Source organism: Enhydra lutris, unplaced genomic scaffold (assembly GCF_002288905.1).
Source record: "Enhydra lutris kenyoni isolate GAN:26980312 unplaced genomic scaffold, ASM228890v2 scaffoldscaffold45, whole genome shotgun sequence".
Classification (NCBI taxonomy): domain Eukaryota; kingdom Metazoa; phylum Chordata; class Mammalia; order Carnivora; family Mustelidae; genus Enhydra; species Enhydra lutris.
The window spans coordinates 6,124,898-6,146,212 of record NW_019154129.1 but is presented as its reverse complement, the minus strand read 5'-3'; the positions used below and the strand labels follow the sequence as shown (position 1 = coordinate 6,146,212).

The 21,315-nt window shown below is 50.3% G+C and overlaps 1 protein-coding gene across 3 annotated transcripts in view; it reads left to right on the top strand.

Annotated features, from left to right (window-relative positions):
- Positions 1–21,315, top strand: part of LOC111156281 (sorting nexin 29) — a 475,698-nt gene that overhangs the window by 53,312 nt on the left and 401,071 nt on the right. For all 3 annotated transcript variants that reach the window (XM_022517058.1, XM_022517057.1, XM_022517059.1), the window contains 4 exons: positions 8,544–8,724; positions 11,628–11,698; positions 13,077–13,325; positions 15,282–15,657. In XM_022517058.1, coding sequence (XP_022372766.1) covers positions 8,544–8,724; positions 11,628–11,698; positions 13,077–13,325; positions 15,282–15,657 — 877 coding nt within the window. The remainder of the gene's footprint in view (positions 1–8,543; positions 8,725–11,627; positions 11,699–13,076; positions 13,326–15,281; positions 15,658–21,315) is intronic.

Here is a 21,315-nt window from a genome sequence, read left to right as displayed (position 1 = left end):
GTGGATGGACACCTGGGGTGCCTCCATTTATTAGTTGGCCATGAACATGGCCATATTGTCATGTCATACTGCCATGGACACGGGTGTACACATAACTATTCGAAACCCTGCTTTCAGTTCTTCTGGGTAAGTGCCCAGAAGTGGTATTGCTGGATCAGATGGCAGTTGTACATTTCACTTTCTGAAGACCCGCCAGACGGTTTTCTGTGGCGGCTGCGCCATTGTCCGTCCCCACCAGCAGCACACAGGGTCCCCAGTTCTCCACATCCTTGCCAACACTTGTTGTTTTCATGTATTTCTTTTTTGAGACGAGCCATTCAAATGGGTATGAAGTGGTGGCTCATTGTGGTTTTGATCTCTTGTCTCTTGAAATTTCAGATTTGCCCCTCCAAAAGTCGTTCATAAGCTCCTCACCTGGTTTGGCTGTCCTGTGCTCCTCCTCTAGGTGTCTCTTTTCTGCCCACCCTCCCCCACTCCTCAATAGTCCGGAGTCCTTCTCTCATCAAACTGATTTATGGCACTTTCTGCTTTCTCGACTGTCTCTCTTGATGGTCAAGGCCTGGGTCTATTCTTGGTCTTCTCTGTAGCTCCGGTGCATTACAAGGTGCCTGGCCACCAGAAAGGACATTCAGAATAATGACTCCAGGACCCAGACTTGAGGACATGCTGCTTCTGGTCCTGGGAAGCCAGACCCCACCCTCTGCTGTCTGTCTGTCTTCTTACAGTCAGCTGAGAGCAGGTGGTATTAATATACATCCAACTATAAAATTAGAGAAACTGACTTCCTTGATTCTCAGTGGGGATTTTTGAAAACAGTTGATTGCATTTAACTCAAAACAGAATTTATATTTTGCTTCATTGGGTCACTTTGGGTAACAATTTCATTTCTGTAGAAAAGTATTTTTGGAGGAAGCTTCATGTGCCAGGAGAAGACCGGGCCCATCCTTTTGCTTGTGAGGGGAAGTCCGCTCCCCTACCCTGCCATCCCTGTACGGCTTTCAGTTCCCTCTTTGTGTTTCTCTGTCGTATTCATGAACTTGCAAATCAGCTAGTCCTGGTACAAGAGACCTTGGAAGGATGTCGGTGTAAGATCCAAAGAAAAGACTGAGCTCTGCCCAGGGTTGGTGATCAGAATGTTGAACAGCCGGTTGGGGACTGCTGGCTTTAGGGAGAGAGCCAGAGCCACAGTGCTATCCCCCTCGGGCCAGGTGTTAACCTTTGAGTTCCTAGAGTATGGGGATGTCTGCAGGGCCCTAGGGAGGGTCCTTGACTGCTGGGGTGGCCGAGGGCTTGGGCCAGTGACAGGAAACTGTCCCAGCATTTTAGGATCTCATAGAGCCAACCTGTTGCCCCTTGGCCAAGGGTGACCTCTGGCTGTTTTAAAGGTGTTTGATCCTAAGGTCTAGTAAATTAAAACTAGTAAATTTGGCCTCAAAGTTGTCAGTTTTTTTTCATAATTGTCTGGCTTTTTGGATTCATGGGTCTTTTGCTTTGTTCCCGTCAGCCTGAAAATGACTCGTCAGCAGAGGATGGGGTACATCCCTAAAAGGAAACCAGACACAAGCTTCTAAAGTCCTTCGTTTGGCACTAGAGAAGGTTCCTGCTTTGTAATAAAGGCGGGCTGTGGACTCTTTTAGACCAGGGGTGCATGCCAGGTGTGCTATGCTGAGTTGTTAGAGCTCAGGACTCCAACTTGAGGTGCTCACAGGGGCCAGGCAGACGACAGAGACGAGCGAGGCAGGCCTGCGGAAGGCCCCTGGGTGCGTGGAGACCGTGAGTCATCTCGCTGCTGCAGGGCAGGCTGGGAAGCATCCGGGGGCTCAGGAAGAAGAGAGATTTTGATGAGCAGTGGGGTGGGGGTTCACTCTTTTGCACAGAGTGGTAAGAGATTGTCTTTGTGGGACTTTTGAATAGAGACCTCAGGGAAGGAGGGAAGTAGCCATACGGTCACCTGGGGAAGGAATCCTGTTCTGTTCAGTGGGTGGAAAAGCTTAGAGTCACTTGCCTCTTTTCTCAAGTTTATTCTCTGTCCTTCCCGGCAGACTGTTTCCCAGGCTCCCTTGCCCACTGTCTTCCTGCTTGGCCAGAGGGAGGTGGTGATGAGTTTTGAAGGTGGGAGATAGAGGGAGGCTGGAGCCTTTCCTCCCACCTCCAGTGGCATGTCTAGCAGTGCCGTGCTCCCTCTGTGGTCTGTGGACGTCCTGTGAGACCCGCAGGTCAGGCCTCAGTCTTCTTGTTTTACTCTCCTCCTTGGTGCTTCTGCCACAGTCTGGCTGTTGCCCGTCAGGTCTGCATTTAGGAGTGGAATTGCTGGATCCTGTGCTAATTCTCTGTTTACCTTTTTGAGGAACCACTGAACTGTTGTCAACAGTGACCGCACCATTTTACATTGATACTTTTTTTTTTTTTAAAGTAGGGTTGGAATTGCCTTTATTTCTCTGCAACTGAAATGAACTCTGCTATTGAATCCCCTTTCAGTGAGCTCTCACATGCTTGAACAGCACCTTTTCCTTCTGTTCCTCTGGCTTCAGGGAGGGGTGGCTTTCTGACACTGGTAATCTCTGGGTGGTCTCATTATCTCCTGTTTGGCTTTGTAGCTCTTCCTAAGTCTTTGTAACAGACGCCCCATGTTCAGTTCCTTCAGTGCACTGCCCGGTGTGGTTTCTGTTCAGGGCTGGGCAGGCGGAGCGTGCTTGGCGTGTTGGAGCAGCATCAGGGAGATCGGCAAGGCTGGAGCAGAGGGAGTGAGGTGGAGAGCCGGTCGGGGTTAGAAGGCCACCGACGGGCAGCGAGCGGCGGTGGATCTACCTCAGCTGCGTTTGTTTTCCTGCTCTCCACCCACCTCCACCAAGATAATTGGCACTGTTCTGTGGAGTCAGCAGGGACATTTCGTTTTTAGATTTAAACAGACTGGACTCTTCAGAGATCACCCAGTATCTCGGATTATTGTGCATTTATTCATTCTTTAAAAATGTACCAAGTTCTGAATTGTAAACTTTAAAATGGTGGATTTTATGTTATGCCAAGTTTACCACAATTAAAAAATGAACCTGGAAGTGCCTCATTGGCAAGCATAAAGTTTTTTTTTTTTCCTAACTGAAAGGGAATTTTTATTTATTTATTTATTTATTTTTTTAAAAGATTTATTTATTTATTTATTTATTTGACAGAGAGAGAGATCACAAGTAGAGAGGCAGGCAGAGAGAGAGGGGGAAGCAGGCTCCCCGCCGAGCAGAGAGAACCCGATGCGGGGCTCGATCCCAGGACCCCGAGACCATGACCTGAGCCGAAGGCAGAGGCTTTAACCCACTGAGCCACCCAGGTGCCCCTGAAAGGGAATTTAATAGCAGAGTTAATTTTAGTTGCAGAGAAATAAAGGCAAAAAAAAAAGTATTGATGTAAAATGGTGTAACCACCATTGACAAGAGTTTGGTGGTTCCTCAAAGAGGTAAACCTATAATTCCTGTATGATCCAGCAATTCCGCTCCTAAATACTGACCTAAAAGAACTGAAAGCAGGGAGTCAAACACACTTGGATATGAATGTTCTAGAAGCATTATTCATAAGAGCTAAAAGATAGAAAAACCCAAATGTCTGTTGACAGATGAGTGGATGAACAAAATGTGGTATATACACATAGTAGGACAGTATTGAGCCACAGAAACAATGAAATACCGATAAATACTAAGACAGGGGTGACCCTTGAAAACATTTCTGCTAAGTGGGAATAGTGAGACACAAAAGGTCCTATGTTGTACAATTCGACTTACATCTAGTACCACCGAAAAGTGGAATAGAGGCCCCTGGGGGTTGAGGGGGGAGGGGAGAATGGGGGAGTTACCATTTCCTGGGTATGGAGTTTCTGTTTGGGATGATGGAGAAGTTCTGGACATGGGTGGTGGTGATGGTCGCACATCCTCATGAATGTACTTACTGCTACTGAATTATGCACTGAAAAATGGTTAGCATGGTACATTTTATTATGTCTATTTTACCACAAGTTTTAGAAAGCAAAAAAAAAAAAAAAGTCAAGATTACAGACTTTTTACAAGTCTTTATTATGTGATATTTAAACCACACTTCCTGTCTTCTGGTTTCGGGAGGCAGTCCTGTGGCTGGTTGGGAGATGGCCAGGGGACGAGGTTACAGCCCCTTCTCTGCTTTGCTGATCCGTTTGTGTCTCGTAGTCAGGCTCATCCAGATTTGGAAGTGACTGGGACTTGGGGGCACTTGTGCTCCCCTTTGTCTGAGGCTGGAATAGGGGACCACTTGGTGGCCTTTTGTTCCTGGAATTGCTGATACCCTGTATGGGTGATTCTGTTAGTTTTTTACTTAAAATCCCTTCCCCGTTTCTTCTTTGACTTAACAGAACCTTGATTTTGCTCTGGGCCACGGATGTCCTCTGGGTAATGGATCGTGAGTGATGAAGCCACTCTTGACATTCTCTATCTCTATTCCTCTTGGTTTTCTGGGATTACTTACCCTTGCCTGAAAAAAGGGGTAACAGAGCTGGTTTTATCTTGTCCTGTTTCTTCTCCGATTGTGGCTGTGATACCCAGGGTGGTGGCAGTCCTCTGGGACGGGGGTGAAGGTCAAGAGGTTGGAGATTCTGCCGGTGACAGTGCCTTTGAGGCAGCTGTCTACCTGCAGACTAAGTCCACGAGAAAAAGAAGCCTTTCTTTGTTTACAAGGAAGGAGCCTAGTTCCTTGTAGTTGGGTTTTCTGTTTTCTCATTGAGCAATGCTGTTTTGTTTTTATTTCTTCCTGAGGATGCATTTGCCACTTGTACGCCCGTAGGCACACCCCAGTGCCGGGAGCGTTGCCCCTCCTCTGAAATGATTGTCAGGTGACAGAAGAATGCACCCTATCTCACTGCATCAGGCTTCTGGTCGCAGGTGACAGCTAGTCACTTGGAAAACAAAGAGCATTTCCTAACTTAAGTAACTAAGAAAACTGGAGGGTGAACAGGCTTCAGGGGCTCAGCATCCCCTGCATCGGTCTCTGTGTCTCTGTCCTGCCTCTGACCAGGTGGGTGTCCTGTCCAGGTGGGAGTGCTCTACAGGAAAGGGAGGAAAAGGGCCCAGTGGCTCCAGGCTTACATGTTTATCTGAGCTCCTACTTCTAGAACAGTGGACGGCAAGCTGCCTCCTTAAGGGATCAGATGGGAAGTATTTGGGCTCTGTGGGCCATGGGTGTCTGTAGCAGCTTCCCAGCGACGACTCTGTAGTGGGAAAGCAGCCGCAGGCAGTGTGTCTGCAAATGGCCATGAGTCTTCCGATAAAACTTCACTTACAAAGACAAGTCGTGGGCCAGGTTTGGCCCTTAGACTATTGTTTGCTGACTTCAGTTCTCGAGGGAGCCAAGGTCTCCCCTTTAGTGGTTCAGGTAGAAGTTGCGGGAAGAACCCTGTGGTCTGGAGCGGGGACCAGGCTGAGACCGGTGAGGCTCTCAACGCAGCCAGGGAATTTATGGGAACACCAAGAAACTCAGCAATCAAGAGACCTAACGTTTTCATGCAATATTTTTAAAAAGTCAAAATTAATGCAGAAAAAAACCGGTGACACTCAAAATAACAAACAGGGTCAGGGGAAGGGTAGGGTGAGCGAGGCGGGTTGCCGCAACACCCCCTGCTCGGCCCGGTGACAGCCTAGAGTTTGGTGGTGCTGAAGGCAGCTTCACTGGGAACCAGATGGAACGCGGTTCTCCTAGGAAGGAGGGACGCAGCTACTGGAAGAAGGGGGAAGGGTGCTGTTTGCTCGCTGTGCTGCCTCAGTGCGAAGCACTTTACCACGTATGTTTTCTCATTTCCTCCCCCTCATCACAAACATCAAAGGTAGATACTGCAACCCCCATTTCACAGATAAGGAAAATGAAGGACAAAATAAGTTGCCCAAGGGCACACAGCGCCTGAACTAGAACTCGAGTCCCAGTTTTTCTTTTTTTTTTTTTAAGATTTTATTTATTTATTTGACAGACAGAGATCACAAGTAGGCAGAGAGGCAGGCAGAGAGAGAGGAAGGGAAGCAGGCTCCCTGCTGAGCAGAGAGCCCGATGCGGGACTCCATCCCAGGACCCTGGGATCACGTCGAGTCCCAGTTTTTGTCCTCCAGAGTATGTCGGCATCTGTTATGGCCCAAGGCCTGTTAGAAACTTCACCAGAAGGCCTGTGGTGTTAGTCCCCCTCTGTGAACAGGTGCCCCCGGAGTTGACTGGCCTCAACAGCCCCTTCATGGCTCTTGTTCGTGTGGGCAGATGGCGTTTGGGCGTCCGGAGAACCAGAAGCCCTCACCCTCTTCTGGAATGAGCCCCGGTTTCACAGCAGTAAGAGATCGGTTTATTGCCCCAAATTAAATTACGGACACTGCGAGTGTTAAGTGGCACGTGAGCTGCACTTGAAATAGACCCCATTAGTGCTGGCAGTGGAAGTGGAGCCCTGCTGGGATAATTCTTATCATCGCCAGCATCGCTTTGGCAGGCTGTAGAGGGATTCTGTGGCGCTAAGCAATTGGCGAAATTGAAAGGTGAAAACACACGTTAAGTGTTTCGTGTGCATTCAAGGTCAGAGGGAGGTCACCCTGGTTCTCCAGAAAGACCCGATGCAGGTGAGAGTCACCTGCTTTGAGTCATGATGGAGATACAGGTGGTTGTTCAGCATGTTTTGAAACAAAGCCCCCGTCCTGGTTTCTGAGAAAAGCACTGAGTGGAAAAAAGGCCGTTCCGCATTTGTGTGGTCTCGGCTGATCTCCTGGGCCTGGGAAGGGGATTCATGTGGCATTTCGGGATTGAGACAGGTCGTCTTGAGTGAGCTGCCTTGTTGGCTTTCCCAGTCATTCCCGAGGTGTAGATTCAGACCCACCCCAGCGGCTGGCTGGATCCGCAGACGTGCGCACGCGTGCATGCAGTTGCTGTTAACAGGGAAGGGAGAAGAGGAAACAGCATAGCTGCTCTCGTGCGAGACGGTCGTCAGTAAGCTGATGGCGGCCGGTCATCATGGCCTGGCCTTCGTGCTCAGGCTCTGCTTCCCATTTCTCTAGTCATCCCAGTATCTCTGGGTGGGTCTGTACTTCGGGGCTCATTTGGAGGGAGAGGAATCTGGAGCATAGCCCGGCTGCCAGGGTCATTCTCTGGATTGCTCTCTTCACCCTCGCCCAGCCCGCTGCACTGGAAGCTTTGTTATGGACCGACCCTCACTGTCTGCCTGGTAGTCCCCAGCTTTGCCAAGTCTGTGGCCCCCATTAAGAATGCAGTCCATGCTAACTGAGCTGAACTGACTTATTCGAGTGAATTTACTAACCAGGTATCTAATTTATGAAGATGTGTGTGTTTCCGTTCTTTTAGAAGGAAGGTTGAAGGGTCTGTGAGTCTGTATAGCTTCTGGATTTGAATCCCCATCTGGCAGCAAAGACTCAGCAGTGTCTCTCCCTTGGGATATTGAGCAGTTGTGAACACGATCATCTTGAAGAGGGTAGAGCCCTCCGTCCCCGCACAGTCTGTCCCAGTTAGTGCTTTGCCGTCAGGTAGCTCCCAGGTCCCATGCTGCCCTGCTGCTTACTAACTGCCCGTCACTGGGTGCAGTCACCCTCCTTGGCCAGGCCTCGGCCCTGGTCTTTGATAGGGGGCTGGCCTTGGTGCTTATGAAGACTGAGGTCTGATGTCAAGTCTTGAGGGCAGGGGAGGATAGTGGCTAGTGCTCCGCCCACAGTAGCAGGGCTTGCTGGTGGTGCTGGTGTTGCCAGTGATCGTTGGGAGCGTGGGAAAGGTTCGATGAGCATATGTGAAGAAAATAGGTCACAAGATGAGGTATATACTAGAGTGAAAATTATGAAGATCTCTGTGCGTGTAGATGAAAAAGGTGGGATGGGAGGAGATCCAATAAACTACCTTGTGGATAAAAAGAAACTTTTTTAGCTTTCCCTTAAAGGCTTAAATCTGTTCCTGTTCTCAGGCATATGGACATCTTTTCTAAGGAACTAGAAATGAGGACAGTTATGGACAAGGAGGTTCAAAGCAGTACATAGGGAAGGTTGGCAATACATCGTGTTCCCAGAGGTAGAGAAATGGTTAAAATGTGTTTCATTGGGAGGCCATCAAAAGCCATGTTTTCAAACAGCTTTACTTTTTTAGAAATTTTTCAAAAGATTTTTTTTTTATCTGAGATAAAACGAGAGTGAGAGAGAGGGAGCACGAGTGGAGGGGAGGAGCAGAGGAGAGGGAGAAGCAGATTCCCCGCTGAGCAGGGAGCCTGACGTAGGGCTCGATCCCAGGACCCTGAGATCATGACTGGAGCTGAAGGCAGATGCTTAAAAGACTGAGCCACCCCGGTGCCCCCGTGTTTTCAAAGATCTTTAAGTGTTACGGGGAAACGTTCATGATCTAGACAAGTAAAGAAACAAACCCGGATGTAAAATTACACTCTTTCTATCTTTCTTCTCTGTGCTAAAGAAGTAACTTTTTTACGCTCCTGAAAAATGCCTCGGGACTGTCACTCTACAACGACGTGCATCCCAGGCCAAGAGCCACCGTGCCCGTCCCTTTCTCCGCAGAGCCCGTGTTCTGGTTCTACGTGAAGGAAGTCCTCAGCAAGCACGAACTGCCACGCTTCTACTCCCTGCGCCACATCGCGTCGGATGTGGGCCGCGGCCGGGCCTGGCTGCGCTGTGCCCTCAACGAGCACTCGCTGGAGCGCTACCTGCACATGCTCCTGGCCGACCGCGGCAGGCTCAGGTACCGGGGTGGGCGTCCAGGGGGAGGCGCAGCCGACGGGCCAGAATCGCAGCGTCTGAGCGCCTGTGCTTGTATCCCAGTCTCCTTGTCGGGGGCACGCGGGTTCCCCTCTTACAGTCCCAGCATATTCGGCTGTGCTGGGGGCACAGAGGGTTCGAGAATGAGCGAGGGAATGAATGCTCATAAAGGGCTCAGTGTGGCACCTGCATACGGCAAGTTCTCCATAAGTGCTTGTGATTGAGGTGTGGGCTGTGGGGAGCACTGCCGTCCCAGGGTACAGCCAGCTCTCATTTGGTGCAATTTTAGTTTGGCCTCCTTTCAGACCCAGTTTCTTTCTCGGTGGAAATTGGGTGTTTAGAGCTCAGTTTTGTGTCTGTCTTAACTTTGTGCTGGGTTCTTTACAATTCCTTCTGTGTTTTTGAGGTTAATTCAGCCCCAAACTGACTGAAAGAAATAGGGAAACTTTGCGCTGGGGAGTGAAGTCAATTGTTATTTAAAAACAACAAAAACAACAGTTTTATGACGTTTCCCTTTTTGTTTCCCTTTTTTTCTTGATCGTAAACAGACAGCTCACCCTATCCGTTAGTGGAGGTCAGTTTATGCTGCTACAACAAACAGCATAAAACCCTCCGTGGCTTGCGACAGCCACCTTTTCTTCTTCCTCCTGTTACGTGTCTATCACGGATACGTCGGGCTTTCCCGTCTCAGGGTCCCAGGGTGACAGAGGTTCCGTCTTGACAGATGCTGTCATGATTGCCAAGGTAGGAAGAGGGACGTGGTTGAACTGAGCACTGGCTTTTGAAGCTTCTGCACAGGGAGATCCTTCACTTCCACCCACATTTCACTGGCTGCGAGTCACATGGCCACAGCCCAGCTCCGCAAGGTGGGGGTGTGTGGCTGTCGCCTAGCCGTGGGGGAAGGGCACTGATTATGCATCAGCCGTGGTACTGTCAGCCACGTTCCTTTCAGAAACATGTGACAGTGCTGTCATTTTCCTGTATTCGTGATGTTAGCAGTGACTCTGTCTCTGTCAGTGGCTATTACTTACTGCTCGAGAGTAGTGGACTAGACGTGTCGCTTTGTGTCCGCCGACGGTGCAAAGGGACAGTGATCAGTCCTGTGCTGGTTCCTTGAGTAGCTTACACATTAGCAGTGCCCAGATCCTCAACAGTGAGGATTTAATTTCAGCGAATTAATTTAATTTAGTCCAATAAGATGGCATTTCATTCATGCCGTGATGCAGTCCCATGATTTTACATGCTGTTGTGCATCCCCTGGTTTGTCTCCTCTTCTGTTTTTTGTGCTGCTCGTGGTCACCTGGCTACCAGCAGCTTGTTAGGTGTTCTGGATTGTGCATGAGGACTCCTGAAGTTCTCCCATTGATGGTACCTGTGGTGCCCTGTCCGGCTGCGTGCTTGGACTCTGGGTCTGACATGGAAGGCATGGGGGCCGGGACTGCTGTGCTCACTGCACCCCTGTGCTATTTGGATGTCTGGGTGCACCCCCCGGGCCTTAGGCAGTTTTAGTTGACGAGAACATTCTCCTGAATCTTACAATGAATTTTTTTTCTTTCCTTGTTTCTTTTAAAGATTCTATTTATTTGACAGAGAGAGAGAGAGAGGGAGGGGGAGACAGTGAGCACAAGCAGGGAGAGCGTCATAGGGAGAGGGAAAAGCAGACTCTCTGCTGAGCAAGGAGCCCAATGTGGGGCTTGATCCTGGGACCCCGGGATCATGACCCGAGCTGAAGGCAGACACTTAACTGACTGAGTCACCCAGGCGCCCCTACAGTGAATTTTCATGAAGCTCTTTCCAGTAGATCATTTGCAAGTAGTTCAGGGATGTACAACTCAACACCAAGGTCGACTAGAACAACGAGCCATCAAAGTGAATCCAGATATTATCACAGTAGAACTCACCCAGATCACTAGCCACTTACCTACCAAGATGTGGGAAAACCAGATTCATTCACATGCATGGAAATGGGCTCCGATTCTGAAAGCATCCCAGTCTTGGGAATTGGAATGGCAGTGGCAGTGCCAGCTTTAATGTGTAGTCTGCACTCGGGCCGACGCTCTGCTGGGTGAGTGCATTGGAAGTGGGGCGTTCCTGTTCTGTCAGTGCTCTCAGTCACTTCTGCAACGAATGCGTCCCGTCCCCTGCTGCACTGCAGGTCCCTGACCACTCACTGTGCTCTAGCCATGTGAGCTTTGACTGCATTGAGAGTTCTTTGACCTGGTAGGGAAGTCAGGGGTTGAAGATGCTTGCTTGCTACTGCTTAGCAGGTGTCGGATACAGAACTGGGGAACCGGCCGGGGGCCCCTGTCTCAGAGCCCTGGCCGGACCATCATTGCCGGCGAGCTTGGACAAGCCCTGTAGTCCTTGCTGACCCCTTTCCTTCTACTGCCCTTGAGATTCATGGGCCCCTTTTAGCTCCCCAGCCCTTTCCAGGGGTAACTTGGGCTTTAGGTCTGCAGCCCAAGCAAGTGTTACACACAAATGCTCCAGCTGATGGAGCCATGGAGCTCTGTCGTTGTTTCTGAGATTGTCTCTTGTGGTAGCCCAGGCATGGCTCCCAGGGGTCAGCTCAGATTTCCTGCCTGTGTCTTAGAGACCTTGCTAGACTGGATGCCACCTCTCTTCTCCTTTGCTGCTTCGTCAATAACTGCATTTACATTTCATGCCTGTTTCAGTTCACTCAAGCTCGGGACCAATGAGGAGGTTGTAGGATATGTACTTTCAATCCTTTGTTTATTACCGGAAGCTTCCTCTGGGCAGAGACCTTGGATCTCCATCTGGCTGACTAGGCATGGCTTTTCCAGGGAGCCGTGAGAGGGAGCTGTCTGGCTGATGGATGCTGAGAACCGCTGCTCAGAACTTCCCCCTTTCTCTTTCAATTTGCAGTGCTTTTTATGAAGACTGGTCCTTTGTGATGGATGAAGAAAGGTCTAGCATGCTTCCTACCATGGCAGCTGGTAAGCCTGGTGCAGGCCAGGAGTGACGGGTCCTTGAAGCTTGGAGAGCAGAGTCGGCTGCCTGGGAGGGAATTTTTAGCTCCAGGAGAGGCTGTGATTTTCCCTGTTGCTCCCCGACTCAGTGAGTCACTTGTCACTGTCCTTTTTTTAGTGGCGTGGGTCACTGAGTCCACTTATCTTGAACTGGATATCCTGGCAGGGAAAGCATAGGGTTGGGGGTTTTGGCTGTGGCTTTGCAAGACCTGGGGAATTGGAAGCGGGAGGCCTGGCTTTGAAGCCTGGCTCTACCCTTTCCTGGTTGGTGACCTGGGGGCAGGTCCTGTGAACTCTGTCACCCTTATTTCCCTCCTCTGCCGAGTGGTGACCCTGTTAGCATGGGACTCACTTTTATAGGGCTATAAGAGAATCAGGTGTGGTGAAGAGTCACGTCCACGGTTTGTCAGTGTGGAAGCCCCTGGATGGATGTTAGTCACTGAATCGTTCGGTGGTTTATCGTTTGCCTCTCACTCAAAGGGTGAGCCCAACAGAAGTGGGTACCTCGCTTCTTTCTTTCACAAAAGAAAGAAAAAGCCCTTCCCTGGAGGTTTACACTAAGTCCCACATATCGAGAGTTACGTTCGTCTTGTCCACTGAGGAGAAGTGAGGCTTTGATAGTGATGTCCTGGGTAGGCCAGTGCAGGGTTTTGCCCGAAGTAATAATAGTAATGATATTGGTGCCCACGTTTGAGTGCTTACTGAGCTGAGTGTTTTGGTGAGTGATTGTCTTTAATACCCTGTGTAAGAGACACTCTTGTCCCCATTTTACAGGTAAGAAAACTAAAGCTAAGGTTGTACGTGACTTGACCCAGTTCTCCTAGAAAGCGGCAGTGCGGGGATCCCACCCAGGCCGTCTGAGCCCAGAACTTATGTCTTAACCTCCCTGGGGTTGACTTCTTATTTGTCTTTGACCGAGAGGGAGAGAATTGGGAAAGACTCACCTGCTGTGATAGCTGGTGTCTCCTGACCCCATTTTGTGGGAGGTGTTTTTTTTTTTTTAATTTATTTTTATTTTTTAAAGATTTTTAAAATTTATTTGACAGAGAGAGACACAGCGAGAGAGGGAGCACAAGCAGGGGGAGTGGGAGAGGGAGGAGCAGGCTCCCCGCTGAGCAGAGAGCCCGATGCGGGGCTCAATCCCAGGACCCTGGGATCATGACCTGAGCTGAAGGCAGACACTTAGCTGTCTGAGCCACCCTGGCGCCTCTTGGGGAGGTTTTTAAATCAGGGCTTCAGATCAGGGCGTCCCCTCTCGTGTATTGTATCGTTTGCCGCTCACTTACCGTGTTGGAGGTGTGACTCCCCGTGGCCGACACTCCAGACTTTTCCCTCTTCTGGGCAGGTCTGAACTCCATCCTCTTTGCCATCAACATCGACAACAAGGATTTGAACGGACAGAGTAAGTTTGCTCCTACCGTGTCAGACCTCTTAAAGGAGTCCACGCAGAACGTGACATCCTTGCTGAAGGAGTCCACGCAGGGGGTGAGCAGCCTCCTCAGGGAGATCACAGCGTCGTCTGCTGTCTCCATCCTCATCAAACCCGAGCAGGACACTGACCCCCTGCCCGTCGTGTCCAAGCACGTCAGCGCCGGTGAGCGGGAACAGGTGTGGGAGTTTGAACCAAGGGGTCGGGTCGAAGGATGGCAGGCCGTGGCCGAGCGGGACACACCTCGTGGGCTGAAAGCACCAAGGGAAGGCTCATGCCCTTGGGTTTTCAGTTTGCACTTGTGTTTATTTTTCTTCTCCTCACTCACTCCGAAAGGGACTGAGAGCCTTGCTGAGATGTGAAGACGATAGGGCTGGGAGCACATTCAGCTCACCGACAGCAAAATGACCGTGACGGTTTCTTGGTCACATGAAGCCCCATGAGCCTGATCTCCGTTCATTTGTTCCTTCCTCCATTCATTCATGTGTTCGTTGACTGCAGTCTGTGTGCTGGGCAGTGAACTAGGAAGATCTCTAGCGTTTAGCCTGCAGGCTCTTCTGGGTTGGGGGACGATAGATATTTAATGACAGATTATACAAATAAGTAATTATCCTTCTGATAAATGAGATGCACGCCAAGCACGGGGTGCTGTGGAGATCGTGCACTGTGGGGGGGGGTGACATTTCAGTGGAGGCCAAGGGGAAGGGAGGAGTTGTCAGCTTCGACTCTAGGCTGGGGACGCCAAAGAAAGTTGATTTAGTTAAGATCCATTTTGTGACAACTTTGTGATATGCCTTGAGCCTTCTGGGAGATCCAGAATGTTGCTATAGCAAAAGTGGAGATTTTGGGTTTAAGTACGTAGTGCTAGTATTCGCAGATCTCTTTAACAAGGCAGTCATCATGGTTGTCTCCTTGGAATTATTAGTGATGGTGAAAACTCAGAGTCTTGTGGGGTCTTTATCCATCTTGTCCTCTCCTCCTCCAGTAGAGACGCCAGGCAAAGGACACAGGAAAGAGGACTGTGAGGGCTTTGGTGTGACAAAGATGTTGGAATTTGTATACCCAAGGAGTGTCCTTTTCACCGCTTTTGACACTGTCTCAGAGTCTGATACGCAGGCGAAGCCTCACCGTGTCACAGCTTGGCTTCGATGGAATGGAATGTCTGGAATCAGCTCAAAGTATCTCATGGCCAAGTTGGACGATTGCGATGGGTGAACTGACTTCTATAAGTACTGGTCACCAGAGCACCGTTGATTTCGGTTTCAGTTTAGTCTTTATTGTGTAACAGCTCCAAAATGTAGTGGCTTGAAACAGCCACGATATATTATTATTTTTTTCATCAGTCTCTGGGTTAGCAAGATGGCTCACTGATTCCCCTGGAATCCCTCGTGGGGCTGCCCTGAGCTGGTGGCTGAGGCGGAAGGTCCAAGATGGTCCCGGTTCCATGGCTGGATCGTAGTGCTCACTGTCGGCCGGACATCTGTTTGTCTGTACCTGACCTCTTGTGCTCCAACAGGCTAGACTGGCTTCCTTCCTAGGGAGTTTCAGGGCCGCATTCCGGGGGTTCATCCCCTCCTCGTGCCCGGGCTCGTGAGCTCCCCGTGAACTCTGCTGCGAGCTATTGGCGAAACCCGAGCACTGAGCCAGCCCACAGCCCAGACTGGAGAAGGAGGTGCTACCCTCAGTGGGAGCAGCAGCGGCGTCCCTTTGCACGCAAGGATGGACTGTGCCTGCTGAGCTGTTGGCCGCCACCCCAAACGCTGTTGTTGGCTCCATCCATCAGCCAGGAGGGTATTTTCCCAAGTGAAAGTCACTTCCGGAATGGGAACTCCCTCTGAATCAAAGTGCTTGCAAGGGACGATTGTTATGTATGCTCTGTGGCACGTTGGTTTAAATCAGAAGCAGAGTCCCACATCCATTTTGCTCAGTGTCCTGTAGACAGGTTGTGTGTGTGTGTGTGTGTGTGTGTGTGTGTTTTTCCCTAAGAATTAAAAAAAAAAAATCTGAAATTATCTCATTTATTTTTCAGGAGAGTAGTAGAGGATTTTCCACAATCTAGAAGCAAAAATGGCTCAATCATGGCTTCGTCTGCTCTTCTTATACCATATCTTCTTTTGCCAGATGCCAAATGTAGAAAGGAGCGGAAGAAGAAGAAGAAGGTGACCAACATTATCTCTTTTGACGATGAGGAAGAGGAGCAGAACTCTGGCGATGTTTTTAGAAAGATCCCCGGGGCCGGGGAGAGCTCAGAGGAGAACTCCGACCGCTCCTCCGTCAATATCATGTCGGCGTTCGAAAGCCCCTTCGGGCCGAATTCCAACGGAAGTCAGAGCAGCAGCTCGTGGAAAATCGACTCTCTGTCCCTGAACGGGGAGTGTGGGTACCAGAAGCTCGACGTGAAAAGCATCGACGATGAAGATGTGGATGACAATGAGGATGATGTGTATGGGAACGTGTCGGGCAGGAAGTGCCTGGGTCACTCGGGCTCACCCGAGAAGTGAGTGTCGCTTGAGCTTCTAATGAAGGCTGGCGCGTGAATGGCTTTATATTTCCGCAGCAGCGGGTGAAGTCCGAGCCCACGGTTCATGTGTGTGTCGGGCGTCGCTCGCTTTTCTGATCGTGACTGAGGCGGAAGGAGCCTGAGCTTATACTGCCCCTCCGAGAATAAGCAGGAGGGAAGGGCGTCTGTTGGAGGGTACCGAGTATGAAGTTGGTGCCAAGATATGTGCCTTGAAATTCCTGCTTTCTGTGTTTCTTTGTTTTTGCTGCTTGGATATTCCTTGTATCTCCACTGCTCCTAGCACAGGAAGCTCTGGCGAGAGGCAGGGTTATTCTAGAGAACAGCGGCCCCCTGGCACTTTCTGTTTATCATCCTGGGTGTGCACAGCAGGAACTCGCCTGCGTTTGCTGCTTTAACCCTGGTGGCGCAGTGGATGGTGTTCATGGAAGGGCCTTGATGCGCGAGAAGGCCTAAGGCAGAAGAGCATAGTTTAGAGTGTGGGTCTTGGAATCAAGACAGCCTGGGTTCTTGCTGCCTAGCTCTGTGGCTTAGGTTGGACAAGCTTACTCCCAGAACCTCATCGGAGACCTGGGAGAAAAACAGCACCTGCTTTCCGGAGTCGTGGTTGAGTTGCTGGCATGCCGCCGGTGGGCCTTTGGCAGCACGAAAGAACACAGGTTGGTGCTGCCGCTCTTGCTGCTCTGTAAAAACTCCTGTGCTTCTCTTACTCGGAATGCCACGTGAGCGGCTGCCTCTTTGCCTGGGCCTTGCGGTGCCCGGTGCCATCTGTCACGGCCGGCGTCAGGCAGGCATCAGGCCTGCGTCAGACAGACCCAGCCGGAGACCCTGAGGCAGGATGCAGGGCCCGGTGTCTCTGGCCCTAAGCTTCTGATGTCCCGTGTGTTCTCATAGAAGTCTTCTTCTTCTTCATGAAGCGATGCCTGTTTCTTTCTTTCTTTCTTTTTTTTTTGCGATGCCTGTTTCTGATTCCTGCTGTCGTCCTCATTCACACGGGTACCCGTATTGGCAGCGTGAGCTCATTGATCTTCTGTGGGAGGTGCTGCACATACCTGTGGCGACAGCGGGAACTGGCCTGGGGGGTCAATGAGCACCCCGTCTTTATGGATGGAAGAAGGGGATTCCTCAGAGAGCGGAGATTTGTCCGAGCAGGGGGCGAAGCAGGGATTGCGGGTAGCTTGTGCTGTGCTCCCGGGCTTCTGCTGTTAGAGAGTTGCTGTGTTTCTACATAATGGGGACTGTTGGTTGGTGGACAGATCAACACGTCACGCTTTGCTGACCGCGCCCCCCCACCCCATGTTCAGTATGTAGCTTGTTGGCCTTTGCTGTTGTTCTCATTTTTGGTTTTTTGTTATCAGCCATTCTGAAGTGAATGTTTTCACGCACAAGGCTTTTTCCTACTCCTGACATGTTGGTCAGTGTTGCTTCCCCTGAAGCGTTGGCTCTGGCTCACGGGGTGATTGTTTTCTACTGGGACCCGCGTGTCGCGACCTGCCGTGTGAGTCAGGGCCTCCAGAGAAGCAGAACCAACAGGGGGGACTCCCCCCCCACCCCTTATCCATGGGTCCACTTGCCATGGTTCCCTTTCCGTGGTTTCAGTTAACCATGGCCGACCATGGTCCTGAGCAGGTGCTGCTTCTCCTCGTGGATCATCACAAGGTCGGTGGTAGCCTGGCCCATGTCATTCACCCCACTTTGTCCCACTGATGCCAGCAGGCGGGGTCCGAGGACCCAGAGGGTTCCCACAGGACCAGCCAAGGGGGTCCCCAGCTGCATGCAGGTTAGAAACCCAGCACGAGCCAGCAGGACGTGAAAGCAGAGTTCAGTGAAGGCATAGAGTGTGCAGGTACAGAGTGTGAGACCCAGAAAGGGTCTGGGGGTTTTTACTGAGGACGGTGGTCTGGTGTCTGCCATCTCTCAGGCATCCAGGAGCCAGTGAGAACAAAGATGAGGACCCAGGTGTTATTCCCGGGAGCCAGGGGGACTCGGCATCAGGACGTCTAGCGCCGTGGTGTGGATTACACAGATGATGACTTCCTCCGGTCATCCTCACCAGGTCCTTCCTTAGATGTTATCTGCACTCAAGAAATCATTAACTCCTTGTCTCCTACAAGGAAGACGTGTGCTGTTGCGTTGGGAGGCGTGCGTAAAGTGGAGACCCAGGTCCAAGCAAGAATAAGAGCAAAAAGCAGATTTTTTAAAAAAGAAGACTTATTTATTTGAAAGAAAGAGAGAGAGAGCGCACAGAAAGGCAGAGAGAGAAGCAGATTCCCGGCTGAGCAGAGAACCCAGGACCCAGGATCATGACCTGAGCTGAAGGCAGACTCTTAACTGACGGAGCCTCCCAGGCGCCCCCCAAAGCAGATTTTTATGGAGTCCTTCAGTTTCCCTGTCTCATCATCTGATAGGCAATTTGTCATCTCACGCCATCACAAGAAGGGTGACTCCAGTACAGTGTGATGTTTTGAGAGAGAGAGAGGCCACATTCACATAACCTTTTATTGCAGATTATAGTTGTAATTGTTCTATTTTATTTTATTTATTTTTTAAAAGTTTATTTTATTTTACTTATTTTGTTTGAGAGAGAGAGAGAACATGAATGGGAGGGGCAGAGAGAGTTTTTTTTTTTTTTAAAGACTTTATTTATTTATTTGACAGAGAGAGACTACAAGCAGGCAGAGCAGCAGGCAGAGAGAGAGGGAGGAGTAGTTTCCCCATGGAGCAGGGAGCCCGATGCGGGGCTCGATCCCAGGGCCCTGGGATCATGACCTGAGCTGAAGGCAGCTGCTCAGATGACTGAGCCACCTAGGCACTCCAGGGCAGAGACAGTCTTAAGCAGACTCCACGCTGTGTGGGGCACCTGAGGCGGGGCTTGATCCCACAACCCTGAGAACATGACTCAAATTGAAATCAAGAGTCGGGCATTTAACCAACTGCACCACCCAAGTTCCCCTTCTATTTTATTATTATTGCTGTTAATCTTTAAGGTGCCTAATTTAGAAATTAAAGGTTATCAGAGGTGTGTGTGGATAGGAAAACACAGCGTATGTACAGGGTTCAGTACTTGGTGCAGTTTTAGGATTTCAGGAATCCCCTGGGGGTCTTGGAGTGTATCTCCTATAGATAAAGGACAGAACTACTGTCTGTCCATCCGTACCTGTCTGTCTAGATTTGTTTTAAGGAATTGGCTCACGTGATTGTGGAAGCTTGATGGGTCTGGAATCTGTAGGGCAGACCAGCAGCCTGGAGACCCAGGGAGGAGGCCGGCTGCTGGCAGAATTTCTTCTTTGGGGGACCTCGGTCTTTTCCTTTTACGACCTTTAACTGATTGCATGAGGCCCAGCTGAACTGGGGAGAATGATCTGATCTACTCAAAGTCTAGTGACTGGAGTGTTCATCTCATGTAAACGTACCTTCACAGAAATGACTAGAAGGACGTTTGGTCAGACATCTTGCTACCATGGCCTAGTCGAGTGGACACAGGCAGCCTCCACATTCTGTGTGTCTGTGGGTGAGCACGTCTCTGAGTCTATTCGCTGTGTGTTGTGGCCTCAGACACAGTCATTTCTCTTCCTACCAGACTATGCCACTGAGGGAGGCCTGAGGGGGAGGCCAGCTTGCGAGCCAGGGTAGCCGCCGCGGGCATTGTGATGTGTGACACACAAAACAGTGCAGGGGCACCTCTACAGGGCCCCGGGCCCTTCAGGGCCACTGGGCCTTCTGCAGATTATGGGCAGCCTCTCCCTGGCGTAAGGGGGAATCTCGATTGAACATTCTGCAGAGCGTCTTGGGGAGGAGCAGAGGAATGATGACATGGCCTACTGAGTAATCCTTTCATTTTGATTCTGAGCTAACGTTCACACGAAAGGTCTAGGAGCCTGGAGGGGCCAGAGCCTGAGCAGCTAACAGCACCGCCAGGTTCGTGAGGGACAGGCGGCCCGGCCAGGAGACACCCGCTGTGGATGCGACGGCTCTGGCCACGGCAGTGCTCTGATGGTCTCTGAAGTGCTCTGTTGGCCTAGAGCTGGGTTTAGTCTCTCTTCGCTGGCAATTAAAGCCCCTCCGATGACCGAGGAAAATCTAGTCCCTCCCGCCTCAATACTTACCAGTGTTTGCTTTGCATTTTGTTTTTGTTTTTCTTCAAAGGGGGTAATATCTTTATTATAGAAAGAGGTTTTCACTTCTTATGTGACCTCTGACACCTGTAGGGAAGTGGGATGAAAACATAATTCAAACAGAATCACAAACAATAGGGACAAACGTTACACCTCACTAGCAACTGAGCAAGTGCACAGTGCTTCCGGACACTGCATTTTGCCACGATTTAGAACTGGATGAAAGGAGAGCGCCCGGTTAGCACCTTGGGGGAGTGCTTGCTCGCGGCGGGTCCCAGTTGTGTAGTATGTTCGGGCACACAGGAGGTGCCAGGGGCATCTTCACGATCCTCGCTGCTGGCCTGTAGTGTTGACAGCCCTCCGGGAAGACAGTGTGATACAGAGTCCGGAGCCTCAGAAATGTTTATCCCACTTGATTTTGCCATTCCCCTGCTGGGACTGTGCCCTGAGGACAGAGTCTCGGGAAAAAAGGTGACTGGGTCTAGATACCAAAGTCCACCTTTCAAGAAGCAATACTCGGGAGCCGGGAGCCGACCAGCCTTAGACCTGCCTTAACGGCCGATGATGTGTAGCTCACTTTGGAACATCTTAACGTTTCAGGTCGCAGACTTCTGTCTTTTTAGATTAAATTTTTAGTTTAATTTAAAATTTTAAATTTTTAAGTGTTGTATTTATTTGTCAGAAGATAGAGAGAGAGCACAAGCAAGGGGAGCGGCAGAGGGAGAAGCAGTCTCCCCGCTGGGCAGGGAGCATGAGGCAGGACTCGATCCCAGGACCCTGGGATCAGGCAGACGCTGAGGCCTCAGGCCTGAGCCAAAGGCAGACACTTCACCAACTGAGTCCCCCAGGCATCCCAAGTTCTTAATTTTAATCCCAGTATAGGTACCAGAGTGGTCTATTAGTGTTGGGTGTATACTGTAGTGATTCATCAGTTCCCCATGACCCTGCGGAGTCTTGAACATTTGTAGTGACCTTCTAGAGTATCTCAGTAGTGTGAAGACCAGTTTAGGAATGAATATTGAATGACAAAAGCCAATGATAAATCCTTCATTGAGTTTCATTAGGACCTCCTAAAGAAACATATGGGGTCGCCTGGGTGGCTCAGCCCATAAAGCGTCTGCCTTCACCTCAGGTCATGACCCAGAGTTCTGGGATCGAGTCCCACACTGGCTTCTTGCTCAGCGGGGAGCCTGCCTCTCCCTCTGCCTGCTGTTCTCTCTGCTTGTGCTCGTTGGCTCTGACAAATAAATAAATAAAATCTAAAAAAAAAAAAAAAAAGAGGGAAGTGCTAAGGACAGAGTGTCTAAGTCAGTTTTGGTTTGGGTAGTGTGGTTTTTGGTGTAGTCCCCGCCCCTCTCCTCTTTTTGGCATTTTCTGGGTTTTAAAATAAGCATCTCTTTTTCCTAATGAAAAGCAACACCTGTTATCACTAAGCCGACTGTGGCACCCTGCTCGGAATTGGTCTTTGCCTTAGGAATCACTTCAGTGTAAATCATTTTGGGGGTGGCCTCGGTCACTTTTG